Raw genomic sequence first — 18014 nt, 5'->3', positions numbered from 1 at the left:
TTTTTTTAGCTTTTTAAATAATTTTTGGAATTTGCAATAATAGTGTTATAAAGCTAGAATGCGAAGATTAAATTCAATTTTGGTTGAAAATTGTATTTATTTCATGATAATTGTCATCTAACTCGCCGCTTGAAACAACAAAATGTAAAGTCATTAATTCTTATGCTTTTTGACTCGCTCATATTGAAATAAAAGTTTTTGATCTACATATAAATTAGAATAATTAAAATATTTTTTTATGATTCTCCCGTCGTCACCGAAAGACATGCTTGAGCGATACGATCAAGATCTTGTTGCCCATTTTGAGTGATCCTACGTCCACTAAAATTATTCAAAGATTTAGTTTTTTTTTATTCCTAAATAAATAATTGAAATTATCAAATAATATCTACCCTTTAGGATCTTTCTCTAAGACATTGATTTTTTCTAAAGCTTGGAGGACTTTACGAGCAACAGATCCTGATGATTTGGCATGGTGAGAAGGACGAGTTCCTCTTCTTTTACGACCTCCATGAAGTTTTTTTAACGCACCAATTCCAACCCCATTACGAAGATAAATGTGCCGTGCAACAGCAGCTAAAATCGCCATTGGAATTCACCAAAATTTAGATCGAACCAGATCAATTAAAATTAAAACAATATCACTATTTGATAAAAGATACATACCGGCCCTAATATAAAACCAATCCGGATCATATGGAGCCAATTCTTTATATGGACCAGTTTTTACAATGTCAACCCATTTTGGCACTTCTAATTTACCTGCACGCTTTAAATATGCAGCGTAGGCTTTAACAAAGTCATGGGGATTGACATCTTTTACAGTTGCGCCGCCAGCCATCTATTCCAAAGATATAATGTTTGTCATTATAAAATTAAAATTATAAATGAAAAGCTTTTACGTTCTTTCGCGTTACGTACCTTTTATTTTTAAAGGTGAATAGATATGAGAAAGAGGAGGATCAAAATTTTCAAAGGATCGAGTTTTTATAGCGGTGTTTGATAAGCCAATTAAATTTCAGGACGAAAAAAAAAGATTTTTAACTCACGTGGCTTGCATAATTTGCGAATTTTGATATAACTAATCACGTGATGTAAAGCCAATAGAATTCGCCAAAATACTCTCACCAACCAATTAAAGTCTTCAGATTCTTCATTATAAAATTATAACGTTTTATCACGTGACTTGATACTATAGCAAATAAGTCAAAAAAAAATTATTTTATCAATTGACTTTGTAGCAGTAATTTATCTATAACTAAATTAAAAAAAATTATAGATCTTTTCTTTTTTTCTACAATATATATATATAGTGTTAGTACTGGACTATTGGTCTTCAGTAGAGATACTAGAAGAAAAAAAAAAAATTAAACACATATGACTTGTATACATGTTTTAAATTTTAATGGATAAATAAATTTACTACATTGTGATAAAAAATATGAATTTTTCCAAAAAAACAATGTACTTTTATATTGTAATATTTAAAGTCCTAAAAATATATGCTTTTACTAGTAAATTTACATATAACCTTAAATTTTACTTAAAAATTGTATACTTTTTTTTACTATGACCTAATTTGATGGTACTCTATTTGAACCCAGAATCTACATCCTTTATCACCCCATTACCGGAATCATATGACTTTAACAAATTAATAGAATTAACTCTCACTTCTTCAGTCGTTTATTTTGATTGGTTGACATCATAATAATAATGTAGGCCAGAATTATAATGCTGGGCAAAAATTTGTCATTTAAATCACTAGTTACACTGTTTATCTTAGATTGATTACGCGTTTTCGTTACGTGTACATACAAACGTTGTGTAACGTTCAATTTTTTTTTTTGTTCTGATATTTGAATAGACTCCATTTATAATATTTTCGCAAGTTGTCTTGATCGTGATGGTTGGTTTAACTTCTGCAGGTATAACGTGTTTTCAATTTTGTAACATTATTTTACTCTTATTAATTATTCGGTCCCAAATAAAAGGTGGAATAATTGCTTTGCTTGACGAGTCGGAAGAAGAACTTAAAATATATGCGCTTGAGAAGTTAAATACACTTGTTGATCAATTCTGGGCCGAAATTTCGGACGCAGTCTCTAAAATGTATGTATCAACTGAAATGAATATTGTTTAAGGTTTCAAACTTTGAATGCTTCACGTGATATTGTACCTTTCTACTGTTTATTATTGTTAGCTGATCAGTTTATTTTGATTTGAGGCTCGTATATTTATTTACAAGAGAAAAATTTAATTACTCTTTTAAATAGTGAAATTCTTTACGAAGATGAATTTTTCCCTCAAAGAAAATTATCTGCTCTTGTGGCATCTAAGGTCAGTGAATTATGGTGAAGTTTTCGTGTTAATTTATTTAAAATATAAAACTCAAAATTATCAAAATTAATAAAATTATATATTATTGTTCGCTAATAGGTTTATTATCACCTTGGGGAGTTTGATGATTCATTGACATTTGCATTGGGAGCAGAGGACATGTTTGACGCGTCGTCTAAATCAGAATACGTTGAAACCATTATATGTAATTCTAATATTTTTAGATTCTTGACATTTTATGAAATAAATTGCAATAAAAAAAATTAATTAAATTTATTTACTTTAGCAAAATGTATAGATAAATATATTTCCTTGCGTGTAAAACAATATGAAGATGATCCTGCTAGTAATATTCAAATTGATCCGCGCTTACAAGACGTAGTTGAGCGTATGTTTCAGAGGTGTTATGACGACGGTGAATTTAAACAAGTATTTATTTTAAAATGTTTTTTTACTAATTATTTTAATTATTTCGCCTTAGTTTTAACTTTTTTGATCCGTGTTATAATCTATTATAGGCAATTGGAATTGCTCTGGAAGCTCGTCGTTTGGATATTATTGAACAAGCAATATCTAAAGGTCAGGCTTCGGATCTCTTGGCTTACGTATTAGAAGTTAGCATGACATTAGTATTAAATTTAGATTTTAGAAATGAGGTATCGTTTATTAATAGTAAAATCTCTCAGATTTCCATTTCATAATTGTTAACTATAAGCAAAAAATTTTTTGGTTAAGGTTTTACTTCTGCTGGCAAAATTATATCAAAATCTCGCGGAGCCCGATTATGTTTCTATCAGCCAATGTTATGTTCACTTAAATAAACCTATTGAAGCAGCTAGATTGTTAAAAGATCTCGTTTCAAAAGGAGATGAGGTATGATATCATTAAATTTATTTAATATAATAGTTAATTCAACTTACTTAACATTTTTGTTATATTGTATAGTTTTATTTGTTAATGGCATATCAGATTGCTTTCGACCTCGAAGATAACGCTACCCAAGAATTTCTCCAAAAGGTTGGTTCGGAGTTACCAGTAACTAGTACAATAACTAGTACTCATGAAAAATCGGATAGTGAAGCGATGGAGACTGATGACCAGGAATATGTAATTATGTTACAGTGACCTATACTTTATCAATATATATTGCATACTAAATTTAAGTCTTATTTATTAGTCCACGAGTCCGACTGATGAAAAATATGCGAAAATTCAACGTATACTTTCAGGGGAAGAGTCAATCAAATTACACTTGGAATTTTTATATCGAAATAATCATACAGATTTACTTATACTTAAAAATACAAAAGTATTTATTCATTATTTTGTATTTATTTTTCTTGTAAATTACCATTGAAAAATAATTGATAATTTTATGTAATAGAATGCATTAGAGTCCCGGAACTCAGTATACCATTCGGCCGTTACATTTGCAAATGCGTTTATGCATGCTGGAACAACAAGTGACGAATTTCTTCGTCAGAATTTGGAATGGCTCTCACGTGCTACTAATTGGTCTAAATTTAGTGCAACAGCAGCTTTGGGTGTAATACACAAAGTGAGTTTTGGACTATTATGAATAACTTAGGAAGCCATTATAAAATATTTTACATAATTATTATAGGGGCATCTTTCTCAAGGTCTTTCCTTGCTACAACCTTATTTGCCTCAAGATGGAGTGAGTGGAAGTTCTTATTCAGAAGGCGGTTCTTTATTTGCTTTGGGACTTATTCATGCAAATCACGGTGCTGGTGTACTTGATTATTTGAGAAATGCTTTAAAAAATACTCAAACCGAAGTCCTTCAGCATGGTGCATGTTTGGGGCTTGCAACTGCAGGAATGGCAACGGGCAATGATGGTATTTGGTTGCTTTATTAATTTCTTAAAATATACAAATATAAAAAACTAGTTCTGATACCATTATGTCATAAATCATAAGAAATATATGAGGAACTCAAGGATGTTCTTTTCAGCGATAGCGCTGTTGCGGGAGAAGCTGCTGGTTTGACAATGGGACTTGTTATGCTTGGAACGGCTTCCAAAAAAGCTATCAGGGAAATGCTGCAATATGCCCATGAAACTCAGCATGAAAAAATTATTAGAGGTTTGGCAATTGGGATTTCACTTATCATGTATGGTAAAGAAGAGGCTGCAGATGCTCTAGTTGAACAGCTTACCCTGGATAAAGTATGTAGAAACTTTTAATTGTATTGTAAAAAAAAAAAAAATTTTTTTATCATTCAATTTGAAAAAAAATTTCTTAGGACCCAATTTTACGGTACGGTGGAATATATACAGTTGCATTGGCCTATTGTGGTACTGGAAATAATAAAGCTATCCGACGATTATTACACGTGGCTGTAAGTGATGTCAATGATGATGTACGTCGTGCTGCTGTTACAGCACTTGGATTTATCTTATTCAGAACACCAAAACAAGTTCCTCGAATAGTTCAATTATTATCAGAGAGTTATAATCCCAATGTACGGTATGGCGCCACATTAGCTTTGGGTATTTCATGTGCTGGAACTGGCTTAATGGTTTGTGTTATTATCCCTTAAAAAATTTGAAACTTTTTCAATATTTCACATATTTATCATTGTTTTTAATTTCTATTTAATTAGGAAGCCATTGAACTTTTGGAGCCAATGACAAAAGATCCTGTTGATTATGTTCGACAGGGCGCTTTCATTTCTTTAGCTATGATTCTAATACAACAAAATGATGCTATTAATCCTAAGGTTTGAATTATATGAACATATTCTATTATTATTGACAAGTTTATTAACATATAATATCTAAAAGGTATCACCAACTCGTAAATTATATGAGAAAATCATAAATGATAAACATGAAGATGCAATGGCAAAATTTGGAGCTGTTCTTGGCCAAGGAATTATTGATGCCGGTATTTCTTAATTTTAATTATATAATAATATTGCTATATTTAAGTGGGATCTTTTTTAATATGGCATTTATCTTTTATTTGAAATAGGTGGTCGTAATGTAACGATCTCATTACAATCAAGATCAGGTCATTTAAATATGCCAGCTATTGTAGGAATGGCTGTATTCACACAATTTTGGTATTGGTTCCCATTGACACATTTCTTAAGTTTGGCTTTTACTCCTACTGCTATTATTGGTTTAAATAAGGATCTGAAGGTGAAAATCAGTATTTTTTGGCTTAAAATTTATTAGATTTATTTGACATCAAATTTACTGATTTATTTTAATTGTAAAAGATTCCAAAGTTTGAATTTATTTCTAATGCAAAACCATCACTTTTTGCGTATCCTGCTACTACTAAACCTCCAACAACTAACGTTGTAGAGAAGGTATTGTTTCTCTTTATTATTTTTATGTACTAAAGCACATTGATTTCATTTGAATTTATTTTATTTTATAGGTAGCAACTGCTGTACTTTCTACAACTGCAAAAACAAAGGCAAGAGCCAAAAAATCCGAAAAGGAAAAAGGAACAGAAAATACAGATGCAATGGATATGGTATATATAAATTATAAATTTATATAAATTAAATTGTCCCCTATGTATTATCTAAATGAAATTAATATTATTATAGGACGAAAAAAAAGAAACTACAGAACATGTCAAAAAAGAGGAAGAAAAGGTTTGGTTGTGTTATCTTTTTTTATTCTATTATTATTTATTTACATTTTTTTTTTAGGAGGATAAAAAAGGAAAAAAGAAAAAAGAAGAATCATATGAAACTCTTGAAAACATGGCACGTGTTTTGCCAACGCAGTTGCAATATATCACATTTAAAGAAAATTCACGTTATATTCCTGTAAAAAGTGTATGTTATTATTTTTATTATAGAATAAACATATTGATTAGTAATTATCATTTACTTAATGTAATTTTGTAATTTTGTAATTTTTAGGGTGTAATTGGTGGAATTTTAATGATGGTAGATGGGTCACCTAATGAACCTGAAGAATTAATTTTACCAAGTGCACCTGTTGGTAAGTTGAATTTCAATTAATATAATTAATATCAAATATAATTGATCAAATAAAATATTAAATATCATGTTTTATTATAGCAACTGAAGTTACTGAAGAAGAAGAAGCATCCCCACCAGAACCATTTGAATATCCATTTAATGAATAAAATTTGGATCTTATTATAACTTATCAATTAGCTATTTTTTTTAAAGAATTAGTTGTACTAATTATTTTTTTTTAATAAAAAATCAATAGAAATACTTATTAAATTTTTTTGTAATAAAATATATATAAATTTAACTTACAATATACTTTATATTTTATTTTTTTATAATATTAGTAAATTTAAATTAAATAATACATTAATATTATTATAATAAATAAAATATTAATGTAATTTTAAACTAACTAAACTAACTAGTAAATTTGACAGATTTTTTAATATAAAAATAACCGGTACAGTCAACTCTCTTTATAGTCACACATTTGGGACAGTCCATATTTGGTGATTATTTTACAAGTGTATTGTACGTTTAGTGGCCACTACTTTCCGCACCCTCTACTGAAGGTTATGGAGGTAGGTCGTTCATTGCATCATCTTCACTAGGCCATGATGTAACCATCCCGCCGCCTTTAACAGGGACAATTCAACACCACAACTGAAACGCAAGGACATATCCCAGGGACCCGAAGGCCTTCAAATCTGCTGAACACCACCCTACTCATCCTTTAATCCGTTGCATTATACTGTAATGGCTACTATTATAAACCCCTCACCACTACTACTGTCACGGAGGACTTTCGTCAGATAACCTTCAAACATCTAGACCCCTTCCATACCACCATATTAGGTATCAGGTCTCACTCAAAGGCCACTACAGCCTGCGATTACCTACCACCGATAGTACAGTTGTAATCCCCAAGTGGTATACTTTTTGTAGTGACCACCTGGACAGTAAACTTGTAGGTGTTACCCAGGATCATCCCTTTTGGTGGGTATCAACTACCAGGAATCACCAATCCAAGGCCATCAGAGAAGGGAATCGAACCCAATCACCAAGCTATCTGTTCTGTTCAGGAACATCACGGTTGGTCTAAGATCTATTAGAAGGTCAACTACCATTAAGACATTGCACCCATGATGTTACCATCTATAGGACCATCTAGCACAGCGAACTGTACCCCCAGTGGTATTGTAGAGTGACCACCAGGACAGGACACCACCTCTAAGGTATACTATGCAGTGACCTCAAAGACAGGACTCCGAACATACCAATGACCTCTTAGGGAATGTTAGAAGGACACCATGATTCTTAGTTGAAATGTGCAGCCTAACTGTACACACTAATTCACCATAATGCAGTCCAACTACACTAATCCCTGTACCTTCACGCTATTGGTTGTAGCGTCCGCAGTAAAATTCTTTTTATTTCCGTGGTCATAGGAATCGAACCTGCGACCTCACCATACTCAGGCTTAATGAGGGTCTCAGTGACTAACCACTAAGATAGGGTGACCAACCCATATATATTTGGTGATTATGAGCAAACAGTCTTATGACTTTATTTTTTATTTAATTTTTAAACGAAAAGTACAATAATCAAATCGAACAATATTACAAATACCAAATATAGAAAATAAACATAAAAAATAAAAAGAACTAGCTTCACGATTCATACAAGTAAAGAAATCTAAACAAAATAAAATTAAGTAAAGAAAAACTAAACTATTACAGAAACGCATATCCCAACTTTACCCGAAGGCCAGTGTGAGTCAACTATCCAGCATGTCCTAAGATCCAATCCGTTACCAAAAAGAAATCCTAAGTAGAGGCTGAACTGTTAAGCGGCGCCAAAAATCCGAGTGCGAAATCCAAGATCCCCCACGGATTACATAAGAGAAAACCCAAGAAATCCAGGAATCCAAGAAAACTGTCGCCAGGGAAGGTGTCGAAAAATCAGGAGAAATATGAGAGGAAGGATGAGAAATAGGAGAAGGACCAATAGCAGACGATTTAATTTTATTAGTAATGTCTTGAGCTAATTCCCAATGATGAAAAAAAATGGAACGGCATAACCAGATTTGAACATAAAGGTCAAAGTGGAAGTTGTGTAGAGGTGTATCAAGGATAGACCAAATATTGAATGGCGAAAAATAAGTTCCAAGAAAACTTATAAGAGACATCGGTATAAGGCCACATGTAAGTCGCAGACAGGAATTTGAAGGAGGGTCACATTCCCAACAATCAATAGCCATAAATTCTGCAACAAAAGAGTCCGGTAAAGGGTTCATAGGAGTCGCGGAAAGAAGTTTGTCAAGATAAACAGTACGAAGGTCCAGCAGAAGTGTTTTAAAAGTATTAAAAGGGCCAAATTCAGGTAGAATATAAGGACAAGTCCATAAGTGGTCTAAAGTCTCAGGAGAGGAGTTGCACTGAGGACAGAGCCAACTCAGATCATAGATATGAGGCTTTCGTTTCTGAAGAGTTGTGAGTATCGGAAGCATATCCAATAAAATCTTGATACGGAAAGCATAAAATTCAGAACGGCCATTGCGATGGAAAATTTGTAATTGTTTATTATTAAAACAAAATTTGGTACAAGCCCAATCGATGTCTGAAATAGAGGAATTAAAAGTGAATCTTGGTAGTAAAGCAAGAGTCAAAAGATTCTTGGCGTCAAAAATTTCTCCAATGAATTTCTGGATATTCATATCCACAGGTAAAGAATTAAATTGTAAAATGCAAGGAGCCAAAAGTACAGGCAACTGAAGGGAAAGACGCGAGTCCGTATAAGCAGCTTTCGCTAAATCATCAACGTGATTATTCAAAGAATCGTCAGCATGAGCAGGAACCTTGATTAAAGTAACTTCCAGATTTTTTTGTGAAATAATAGCTCATGCCGAAGACCATAAAAGGTGGTTGGATTCTTTAAGCATTCTAGGAATGAAAGGAGCATCCACATACATAGACCATAGGGAAATTAAATGAGCACAATCAGTGGCGACAGTAATTTTGGAATTCTGAGGGAGAGAGTCCAATCCATGCAATAAAGCAAAAATTTCAGAACGCAATGCAAAGGGGAAAAGAGAAGGAATGGTGTTATAATGAGATTCAAGAAGGAATCCATCAGAATCGATAGCAGTCCAAACATAAGCCATCGAAGGTACCGAATGACTGGGAAAAGGAAGGAAAGAGCCATTGATATATAATGTAGACACTGAAGAAGGAAGTTGGATATCAGAGATCCTAGACACATAATTGTTCATAGGAAGTGATCGAACTGGAGCAAAAAGATAAAATAATAATAGAGATTTGGCATAGCCTAACGAGGCAGAAAGTGAGACCGAACGAGTTTTCGCATGTATATAAGTACGAGGCTTCGTAGGGTAACGGATAAGAGTTGATAAAGGCACATAAGAAAAGCACTTTTCAGAAGGACACCGTTTAAGCAATGTCTTGAAAGTAGAGGATCGCGGAATAGCAGAGGCACAACCTTGGCATGCAGTAAAATCGGATAATAAGTCATTGACAGATGACGCAATCCAATGTGAAATAAGAGCTTCATTTCGCGGAGCAGGATAGGTAATGATCACACGGCCAACAAGAAAAGAGTTAGTACTGCGATTAAAAGAAATAGCCCATTGTGGATTAAACATATAATTTTGACTAATATCTATAGAAAAGATAGAAGCTACAGTATGGGAATTAGGTATTCTAAATTGCGGTAAAACAAAAAAGGAAGAAGAATTAGAAATAATAACAAAATTAAATAAATAATTAAACCAAGCAGACACAGATCCTTTGTTCAAAACACGTTTAAGAAAGCGTAAATCTTTCCATGAAAGAAGTCTGGAGCCACACGGAGTAACCAGTTGGACAAGAAAACGAGTACCAAAGTTAGTTCGAACATTTTTCATGGAAGTAAATAGTTCTTTAGGTAAAATAGACCGGAGTGGAATCACCAGACGTAGATCTTTTATCGGAGGTCAGAACAATAACGACCACGTGATATTTGGTGATTATTTTACAAGTGTTTTGTAAGTTTAGTGGCCACTACTTTCCGCACCCTCTATTGAAGGCTATGGAGGTAGGTCGTTCATTGCATCATCCTCACCTATGTATGATGTAACCATCCCCGCCACCTTTTTAACAGGGACAATTCAACACCACAACTGAAACGCAAGGACTTATCCCAGGGATCCGAAGGCCTTCGAATCTGCTGAACACCACCCTACTCGTCCTTTAATCCGTTGCATGATACTGTAATGGCTACTATTATAACCCCTCACCACTACTACTGTCACGGAGGACTTTCATCAGATAACTTTCAAACATCTAGACCCCTTCCATACCACCATATTAGGTACTAGGTCTCACTCAAAGGCCACTACAGCCCGCGATTACCCACCACCGATAGTACAGTTGTAATCCCCAAGTGGTATACTTTGTAGTGACCACCTGAACAGTAAGCTTGTAGGTGTTACCCAGGATCATCCCTTCGGTGGGTATCAACCACCAGGAATCACCAACCAGGGCCCATCAGAGAATGGGAATCGAACCCAATCACCAAGCTATCTGTCTGCGCACGAACACCTTGGTTGGTCTACGACCTAACAGAAGGTCAAACTACCACTAAGACATTGCACCCTCAGCTTTACCATCTAGGACGACCATCTAGCCATTACTGACCCCAAGTGGTATCGTAGAGTGACCACCCGGACAGGAAGTCCCCCCTAAGGTATAGTAGTGACCTCAAAGACAGGACTGCGCACATGCCAATGGCCTCATAGGGAACGTTAGAAGGACATCATGACCCTTAGTTGATATTTGGTGATTATGAGCAAACAGTCTTATGACTTTATCTTTTATTATTAAATTTAAACGAAAAGTACAATAAACAAATCGAACAATATTACAAATATCAAATATAGAAAATAAACATAAAAAATAAAAAGAACAAGCTTCACGATTCATACAAGTAAAGAAATCTAAACAAAATAAAATTAAGTAAAGAAAAACTAAACTATTACAGAAACGCATACCCCATCTTTACCCGAAGGCCAGTGTGAGTCAACTATCCAGCATGTCCTAAGATCCAATCCGTTACCAAAAAGAAATCCTAAGTAGAGGCTGAACTGTTAAGCGGCGCCAAAAATCCAAATGCGAAATCCAAGATCCCCCATAGATTATAGAAGAGGAAACCCAAGAATCCCAGGAATCCAAGGAAGCTGTCACCAAGGAAGGTGTCGAAGAGTCAAGAGGAATGTTAGAGGAAGGTCGAAGAATAGAAGAAGGCCCAAGAGCTGACGATTTCATTTTTTTTGTAATGCCTTGAGCTAATTCCCAATGATGAAAGAAAATGGATCGGCACAACCAGATTTGAACATAAAGGTCAAAATGAAAGTCGTGCAAAGGTGTATCTAAGATAGACCATATGGTAGGTGAAGAAAAATAAATTCCAAGAAATTCTGTCAAAGATATCGGTATAAGTCCTCTTGTGAGTCGCAGGCAGGAAATTGAAGGAGGGTCACAATCCCAACAATTAAGAGCCATAAATTCAGCAGCAAAAGAGTCTGGTAAAGGGATTAAAGATGACGCGGAAAGGAAATTATCAAGATAAGTAGTCTGAAGAGCCAATAGTAATGTTTTAAAAGTTTGTAAAGGGCTAAATTCCGGTAAAATATAAGGACAAGTCCACAAGTGGTCTAAAGTCTCAGGAAAGGAATTACATTGAGGACAAAGCCAACTTGGATTATAAAGATGAGGCTTTCGTCTCTGAAGAGTTGTAAGCGTTGGAAGCATATCTAAAAGTAGCTTGATACGGAAACCACAAAACTCGGAACGGCCATTCTGATGAGAGACAAAATGCTTAATGTTATTGAGACAAAATTTGGTGCAAGCCCAATCAATATCAGAAGTTGAAGAATAGGAATTAAATCTTGGTAATACAGCAAGAGTTAAAAGACTTTTGGCGTCAAAAATATCTCTAATAAATTTCCGGATATTCATATCCACAGGTAAGGAATTAAATTGTAAAATGCAAGGAGCCATCAATTCCGATGGTGGACAAGAAGAAAGATGTGAGTCAGTATGAGCGGCTTTAGCTAATGCATCCACATGATTATTCAAAGGGTCGTCAGCATGAGCAGGAACCTTGATCAAGGTAACATCCAGATTCTTTTGCAACATAATAGTGCGTATGGTGGACCACAAAAGGTAATTGGATTCTTTAAGCATTCTGGGAATAAAAGGAGCATCCACATACAAAGACCATAAAGAAAGTAATTGAGCACAATCAGTGGCGACAGTAATCTTTGAATTCCGAGAAAGGGAGTCCAATCCGTGCAATAAAGCAAAAACTTCTGAACGTAAAGCAGAAGGAAAAATGGAAGAGATGATATTATAATGGGATTCCAAAATAAATCCATCAGGATCTATAGCAGTCCATGCATAAGCCATCGAGGATGCCGGATGACTAGGAGGAGAAAGGAAGGAACCATCAATATAAAGGGTAAACACCGAAGAAGGAAGTTGGATATCAGAAATCCTAAGCACTAGTTCATTCGTAGGAAGTAAGCGAACCGGAGCAAAAAGATGAAATAGTAAAAGAGATTTGGCATAGCCTAACGAGGCAGAAAGTGAAACCGAATGAGTATCCGCATGTATATAAGTACGAGGTTTCGTAGGATAACGGATCAAACTTGATAACGGAACATAAGAGAAACATCCTTCAGAGGGACATCGTTTAATCAAAGTCTTAGAGGTAGAGGATCGCGGAATAGCAGAGGCACAACCTTGGCATGCAGTAAATTCAGAAAGTAAATCATCAACCGATGACGCAATCCAATGTGAAATAAGAGCTTCATTACGTGGAGCAGGATAGGTAGTAATCACACGGCCAACGAGGAAAGAGTTAGTATCGCGATTAAAAGAAATAGCCCATTGAGGGTTAAACCAATAATTTCGACTAATATCTATAAAAGAAATAGAAGCTACGGTATGAGAACTAGGAATTCTAAATTGTTGTAAAATAAAAAAAGAAAGTGAATTAGGAATAACAATAAGATTGAACAAATAATTAAACCAAGCAGGCACAGATCCTTTGTTCGATACTCGTTTAAGAAAACGTAAATCTTTCCATGAGAGAAGTCGAGAGCCACACGGTGTAATCAATTGAGCAAGAAAATGAGTGCAGAAATTTTTCCGAACATTTTTCATGGAAGTAAATAAATCATTTGGTAAAATAGACTGGAGTGGAATCGCCGGACGTAAATCTTTCCTCGGAGGTCGGAACAGTAAAGACCACGTGATATTTAAACGAGAAGAGAACAATAAAGAATTAAATAAAGAATGTGTTCGCAAAGAAAAGGTGTGGGACCATGGTTCCAGGTCAATAGTAGAAGGGCAGACATCACAGTCCAAAAAACCTTGGAGATAAGTAATCATATAATTAGCAAAGAGCTTATATGAAGGGTGAGAAAAAATTTTCTGCCATGAAGCCACATGAGATGATAGAAATCGACCAAATGCTTGTTGAATAGAGAAAGGCAACAGTGTGAAGAGTGTGGAAAGAGGAGTGACTGAGGCCAAACCAGCCTTCTGACGAATAAGAGAAAGCATTGGAGAAACCATGCGATTAATGGTGGATTCTGCAAATAATGTGGTTTGTAGGCGAAATTCTAGCCTCGGAAGTAGGACAACGTTATAAAGATAAGCTATATGTTGTGCTAAAAGTTTTTTAGGACTGAGTAGAGCGGCCATGTCTTTGACCATGGAAACAGTTTGGTTATGAACGAAACGAGAAGAAGCCAAAAGGTTAAACCAAACACCTAAAAACCGAAAAGATGTAGATAAGGCTACCGCCTTTAAAGTAAGGGTATGAATCGTATTTAAAGAAGATGGGAATAGATCAAATACAATAATTTGAGAAAATTGTTCAGAAGAAAGAAGGATATATTTTGCTGAATTTGCTTGAGTATTATTTAAAGTGTAAAATTCAGCAGTGATATAAAGGCGATCTTCAATTCCTTGTTTAGATGAAGCAATCAAAGTAGAGTCATCCATGAATGTAATATGTGAAACGGGAAAATTATGTTGTTCATATTCAATTGGAGAATAATCCAATAATGCAGAAGATTTCAAAATAAAGGGATCACAAGCTTCTCGATTAAGTGTGGTAAGTAACGGATCCAAGTATATAACCCATAACAGTGGAGAGATGATTTCACCTTGGTCAATACCAATTCTAACTCTATATCCAGAAGTATCACCATGATGTGTAATAATTTTATTATTACGCCTTGTAAAAAGGTTAATGATAAATTTGATCAATAAAGACGGAATATGCAGACGGATTAAAGCCAGTCTAAGCATGTTCAAATCAATTGAGTCAAAGGCCTTAGAAATGTCCTGAGAAACAACCCATAGTTCTTGGTCATCGCTTTTATCAAAGCGTCGTTGATGAATAATAGCATCAAGCATCTTAATAGGAATGTCGGTGGAGCCGCCTGGTAATCCGGCAAAATTACCACCTTGGAGCACTTGATTGTCGGCTAGGATTTTTGATAGTCGAGTTGTAACGACCTTAACCACACATTTTCGTACTGTTTCCAATAGAGTGATAGGTCACGTATTCTTCAATTGGGCGTCAAATTCATGAGGCTTTGGAATGGGATAAACAAGCGCTTCACGCCAATCGGCAGGAATATCTCCATGAATGAGACAAGCATTGGCTAATACAAGGGACAAATTGAAAGTTTCTCCAGTTAAATGTTTGAGCATCTCATAAGAGATCTTGGAAGGACCAGAGGCTTTATTATTAGGCATAGAATTGAGAGTGTTTTTCCATTCATCGGCCAGAATAGGAGACATAACCGAGTTATATAAGGACGAATCAATATCTGGAAGAGGAGTATAAGCTCGTTGCCATCGTGAAGGAAATGAATCCGTAGAAGAATACTGGACCAAAGGAGGAGTGACAACTGATTGGAAGTGTTTAATAGCAGCTTGTTTAATATCTGAAGGATCAGTAAATAATGTGGGTTTGGAGTCAATAACAACCAAAACTCTATCAAGGACGATAGAACGATGTTCCACTGATAGGGCTGAAGAAATAAAAGAGCCCGAGGATGTAGAGAAATGTTCATCTCTAAGAGCAGTATAATATTCAATGGAATCTACACGATGCTGATGAAATTGTGTGGAAAGATAAGCTGAGACCAAAGCTTTTTGTGAACGTAAAAATTTGACAAAAGTAGAAAGCGGTGTTGTACTATAAGAAGGTATAGTATAATCTGTTAAAAGAGACTTAAGGAGGATTAATTGGATTGGTAAAGAATTAATCATTTGTGAAATTTGAGCAGGACGACTAGGCCTAGATGTGGTCAATTTAAACAATAATCTATCCAAGAATTTGTTGACAGCAATAAGCATGGTAAGTTCAGGAGGATATTTATGGTGATGAGTATTGGATACATGTTGGAATGGTAGAGAATCAATGCCACCACCAAGAATAGAACGTTTAAGAACGTGCCAAAGTTTGTCCAATGAAAGAGCTGAAAGTGAAGATACTGAAGGGTGGTGTGTGATCAAGTATAACTCAAGACGTGAGTTTACTTCATTGGAAAATTTGTCCCAAGTGTCATCTTTCAAATTTTTGTAAAGAAAGATGGTGCGTTGTTCGCTTTTCTGCTTTAATCGAGCTTTGGATAAAATAGCGAAACATGAGCTAAAATCAAAGGCCGTTATAAGTACACAATGATCAGTAAATTGATTATCATTCAGCTTAGGACAAGTTGCAACTTGAGAGAAAAGACCGGGAGCAGGAAATCCAGGGGATGACCAGATATAATCAAGTCTTGAAGAACCATTTTGATGATAAAAGGTAGGACTAGGACCTGAAATTGAGGAAATATGGGATTGGTGATCCGTAAAATATCGAGAAGAGAGTGATCGTAAAATTTTCAAATGATGTTGAGAAAGATGTGAATGTGAAATTTTATCTGCATTAAAATCACCAAGGATAACTACGTGATAGTTATTGGAACGGGCTTGATCAAGCCATAAATTAAGTTGAACAAGAATAACATCACGTTCTTTATAATGAATAGAATGATAAGGAGGAATATAAACAGAGATAATAGAAATTTTTGTCTGATGAAAAAAAAGATCTAATTTTAAAAGACGACCTTTCCAGGGATCAATCTTCTGAACATGTTTGTGTAAAGGATGGCGAAGTAAAAGACCAACACCATCATGTGGTCGCGAATTAGAGGGGGAAGGAGCCCAATAAGATTTAAAATTATATTGGAAATGTTCATTTTGATAAATAAATTTAGCACTAGAAGAAGTAAGACGAGTATCATTTAAAGATAAAACGCCAAAAGAAGAATGAAGGAAATAATTTAACAAATGCAGTTGTCGTACAGGGGAACATAATCCATTAACATTGATTTGTCCAAAGTTAATAAGAGGGGAAGAAAAAGAAGGAGAAGGGGGATTATAAGGACTATTAAAATTAGGTATCGCACTATCAGGGGGGTGAAATCCCTGTGAGACACCCGATACAAGTTGGTGTTCAATCATTAGAAGGGGAGGGTTTTGAAGGAGAGAAGGAGTCCAATTTTTCCATAATCGAACCAAGTTGGGCAGAAAGATTCTTTTGTGTAGTAGTAACATTAAAAATTTCTGATTGCAAACGGGAAGTGTTAGCGTCGGGGGTGATATTAGTAGGTCGGGAAACAGGTAAGGGGACATGTCGTTTTGATAGGACGGAGCTAGGATCCAAAGCTGAGAAAGAAGCATCAGGAGAAACGTCCATAAGAGAAGAGGAAGTATGGGGAGGAAGATTGAAACCAGAATTCGTGTCATGGGTTGGAGCATCATCCCATCCATTATCATAAGAATAATTTTGATTTTCATGATCATCACGAGGCGGATACAAATCAGAGTCACCAGGGTTATCATAATTCATCATTGATTCAAGCTCAGATAGCCTATATTCATGGGACGTGATAGTATCATTCATCCAAGAGACAGTTTCCTCGAGAGTATGGAGGGTGTTAGCGATCTCTTTAATCTGCGCCTTTAGTTCATCAATAATATGTTGAGGAAGCGTAGGGGCAGGATTGTCAGAGGAAGAAGTAGGTGTCGTAGAAATAATAGGATGAGGTCTGTGCGGAGGTTGAGTAGGTCCGGAAGAATTTCCATTGTTCCTGGGATTATTATTATTATTGTTAGTCCGGTTACTACTTCGAGGAGTATTGGGACGAGAAGTGTTAGACTTATTATTGCTGTTGTTAGAGCGAGATGAAGAGGAATTATTATTGCGAGATCGAGAATTGGAACGCGATCTTGAACGGGAATTAGAATTGTCACGTGATTGTCATGAATCCTGACGGCCTCGTCTAGGGCCAGCATTGAAGCGAGAGTAAAGTTTGTTAAGGCGATCGTCCACTTTTCGTGTAGGGCGAGGGCTACATACAGAAGGAGAGCAACCCGAACATTCACAGATATGACATAAAGTGTGAGCTTCATTAGGAGGGTGCCAAGTTAAACCTTTGCCGCGGAAAGCCACGGTCATTTCTTTGGCAGCTTCAAGAGATTCAAACGAGGAGAAGTTCAAATATACATAGGGTTTAGGCTTGTAGGAGCTGATAGATAGAGGAACGTTAAGGGCTTTAGCGTTAACTTGAGTAGCAATTT

The 18014-nt window shown here is 35.3% G+C and overlaps 2 protein-coding genes across 2 annotated transcripts; one reads left to right on the top strand and one right to left on the bottom strand.

The window, feature by feature from the left end:
• Window positions 1–57: 57 nt before the first annotated feature.
• OCT59_026378 (40S ribosomal protein eS19) lies at window positions 58–1001 on the bottom strand. The gene is made up of 4 exons (XM_025313423.2): window positions 922–1001; window positions 667–841; window positions 393–576; window positions 58–321 (listed from the first exon to the last, which is right to left on the bottom strand). Exons 2-4 carry the CDS (start codon window positions 839–841, stop codon window positions 237–239), a joined length of 444 nt encoding a protein of 147 aa, XP_025187188.1. The 5' UTR covers window positions 922–1001; the 3' UTR covers window positions 58–236.
• A 905-nt stretch (window positions 1002–1906) lies between these two features.
• On the top strand, window positions 1907–6579 carry OCT59_026377 (uncharacterized protein; the record flags this gene model as incomplete). The annotated part of the gene is made up of 22 exons (XM_025323393.2): window positions 1907–1928; window positions 1995–2112; window positions 2277–2340; window positions 2440–2545; window positions 2627–2769; window positions 2859–2996; window positions 3076–3213; window positions 3286–3447; window positions 3518–3649; window positions 3725–3898; window positions 3965–4199; window positions 4281–4528; window positions 4606–4881; window positions 4966–5082; window positions 5147–5249; window positions 5337–5506; window positions 5587–5679; window positions 5751–5849; window positions 5926–5973; window positions 6031–6159; window positions 6247–6328; window positions 6409–6579. 22 exons carry the CDS (start codon window positions 1907–1909, stop codon window positions 6474–6476), a joined length of 2865 nt encoding a protein of 954 aa, XP_025187187.1. The 3' UTR covers window positions 6477–6579.
• Between the last annotated feature and the right edge of the window lie 11435 nt (window positions 6580–18014).

The sequence above is a fragment of the Rhizophagus irregularis genome, chromosome 6, assembly GCF_026210795.1.
Source record: "Rhizophagus irregularis chromosome 6, complete sequence".
Taxonomy (NCBI): Eukaryota; Fungi; Glomeromycota; class Glomeromycetes; order Glomerales; family Glomeraceae; genus Rhizophagus; species Rhizophagus irregularis.
This window is presented reverse-complemented; position numbering and strand designations above follow the sequence as displayed.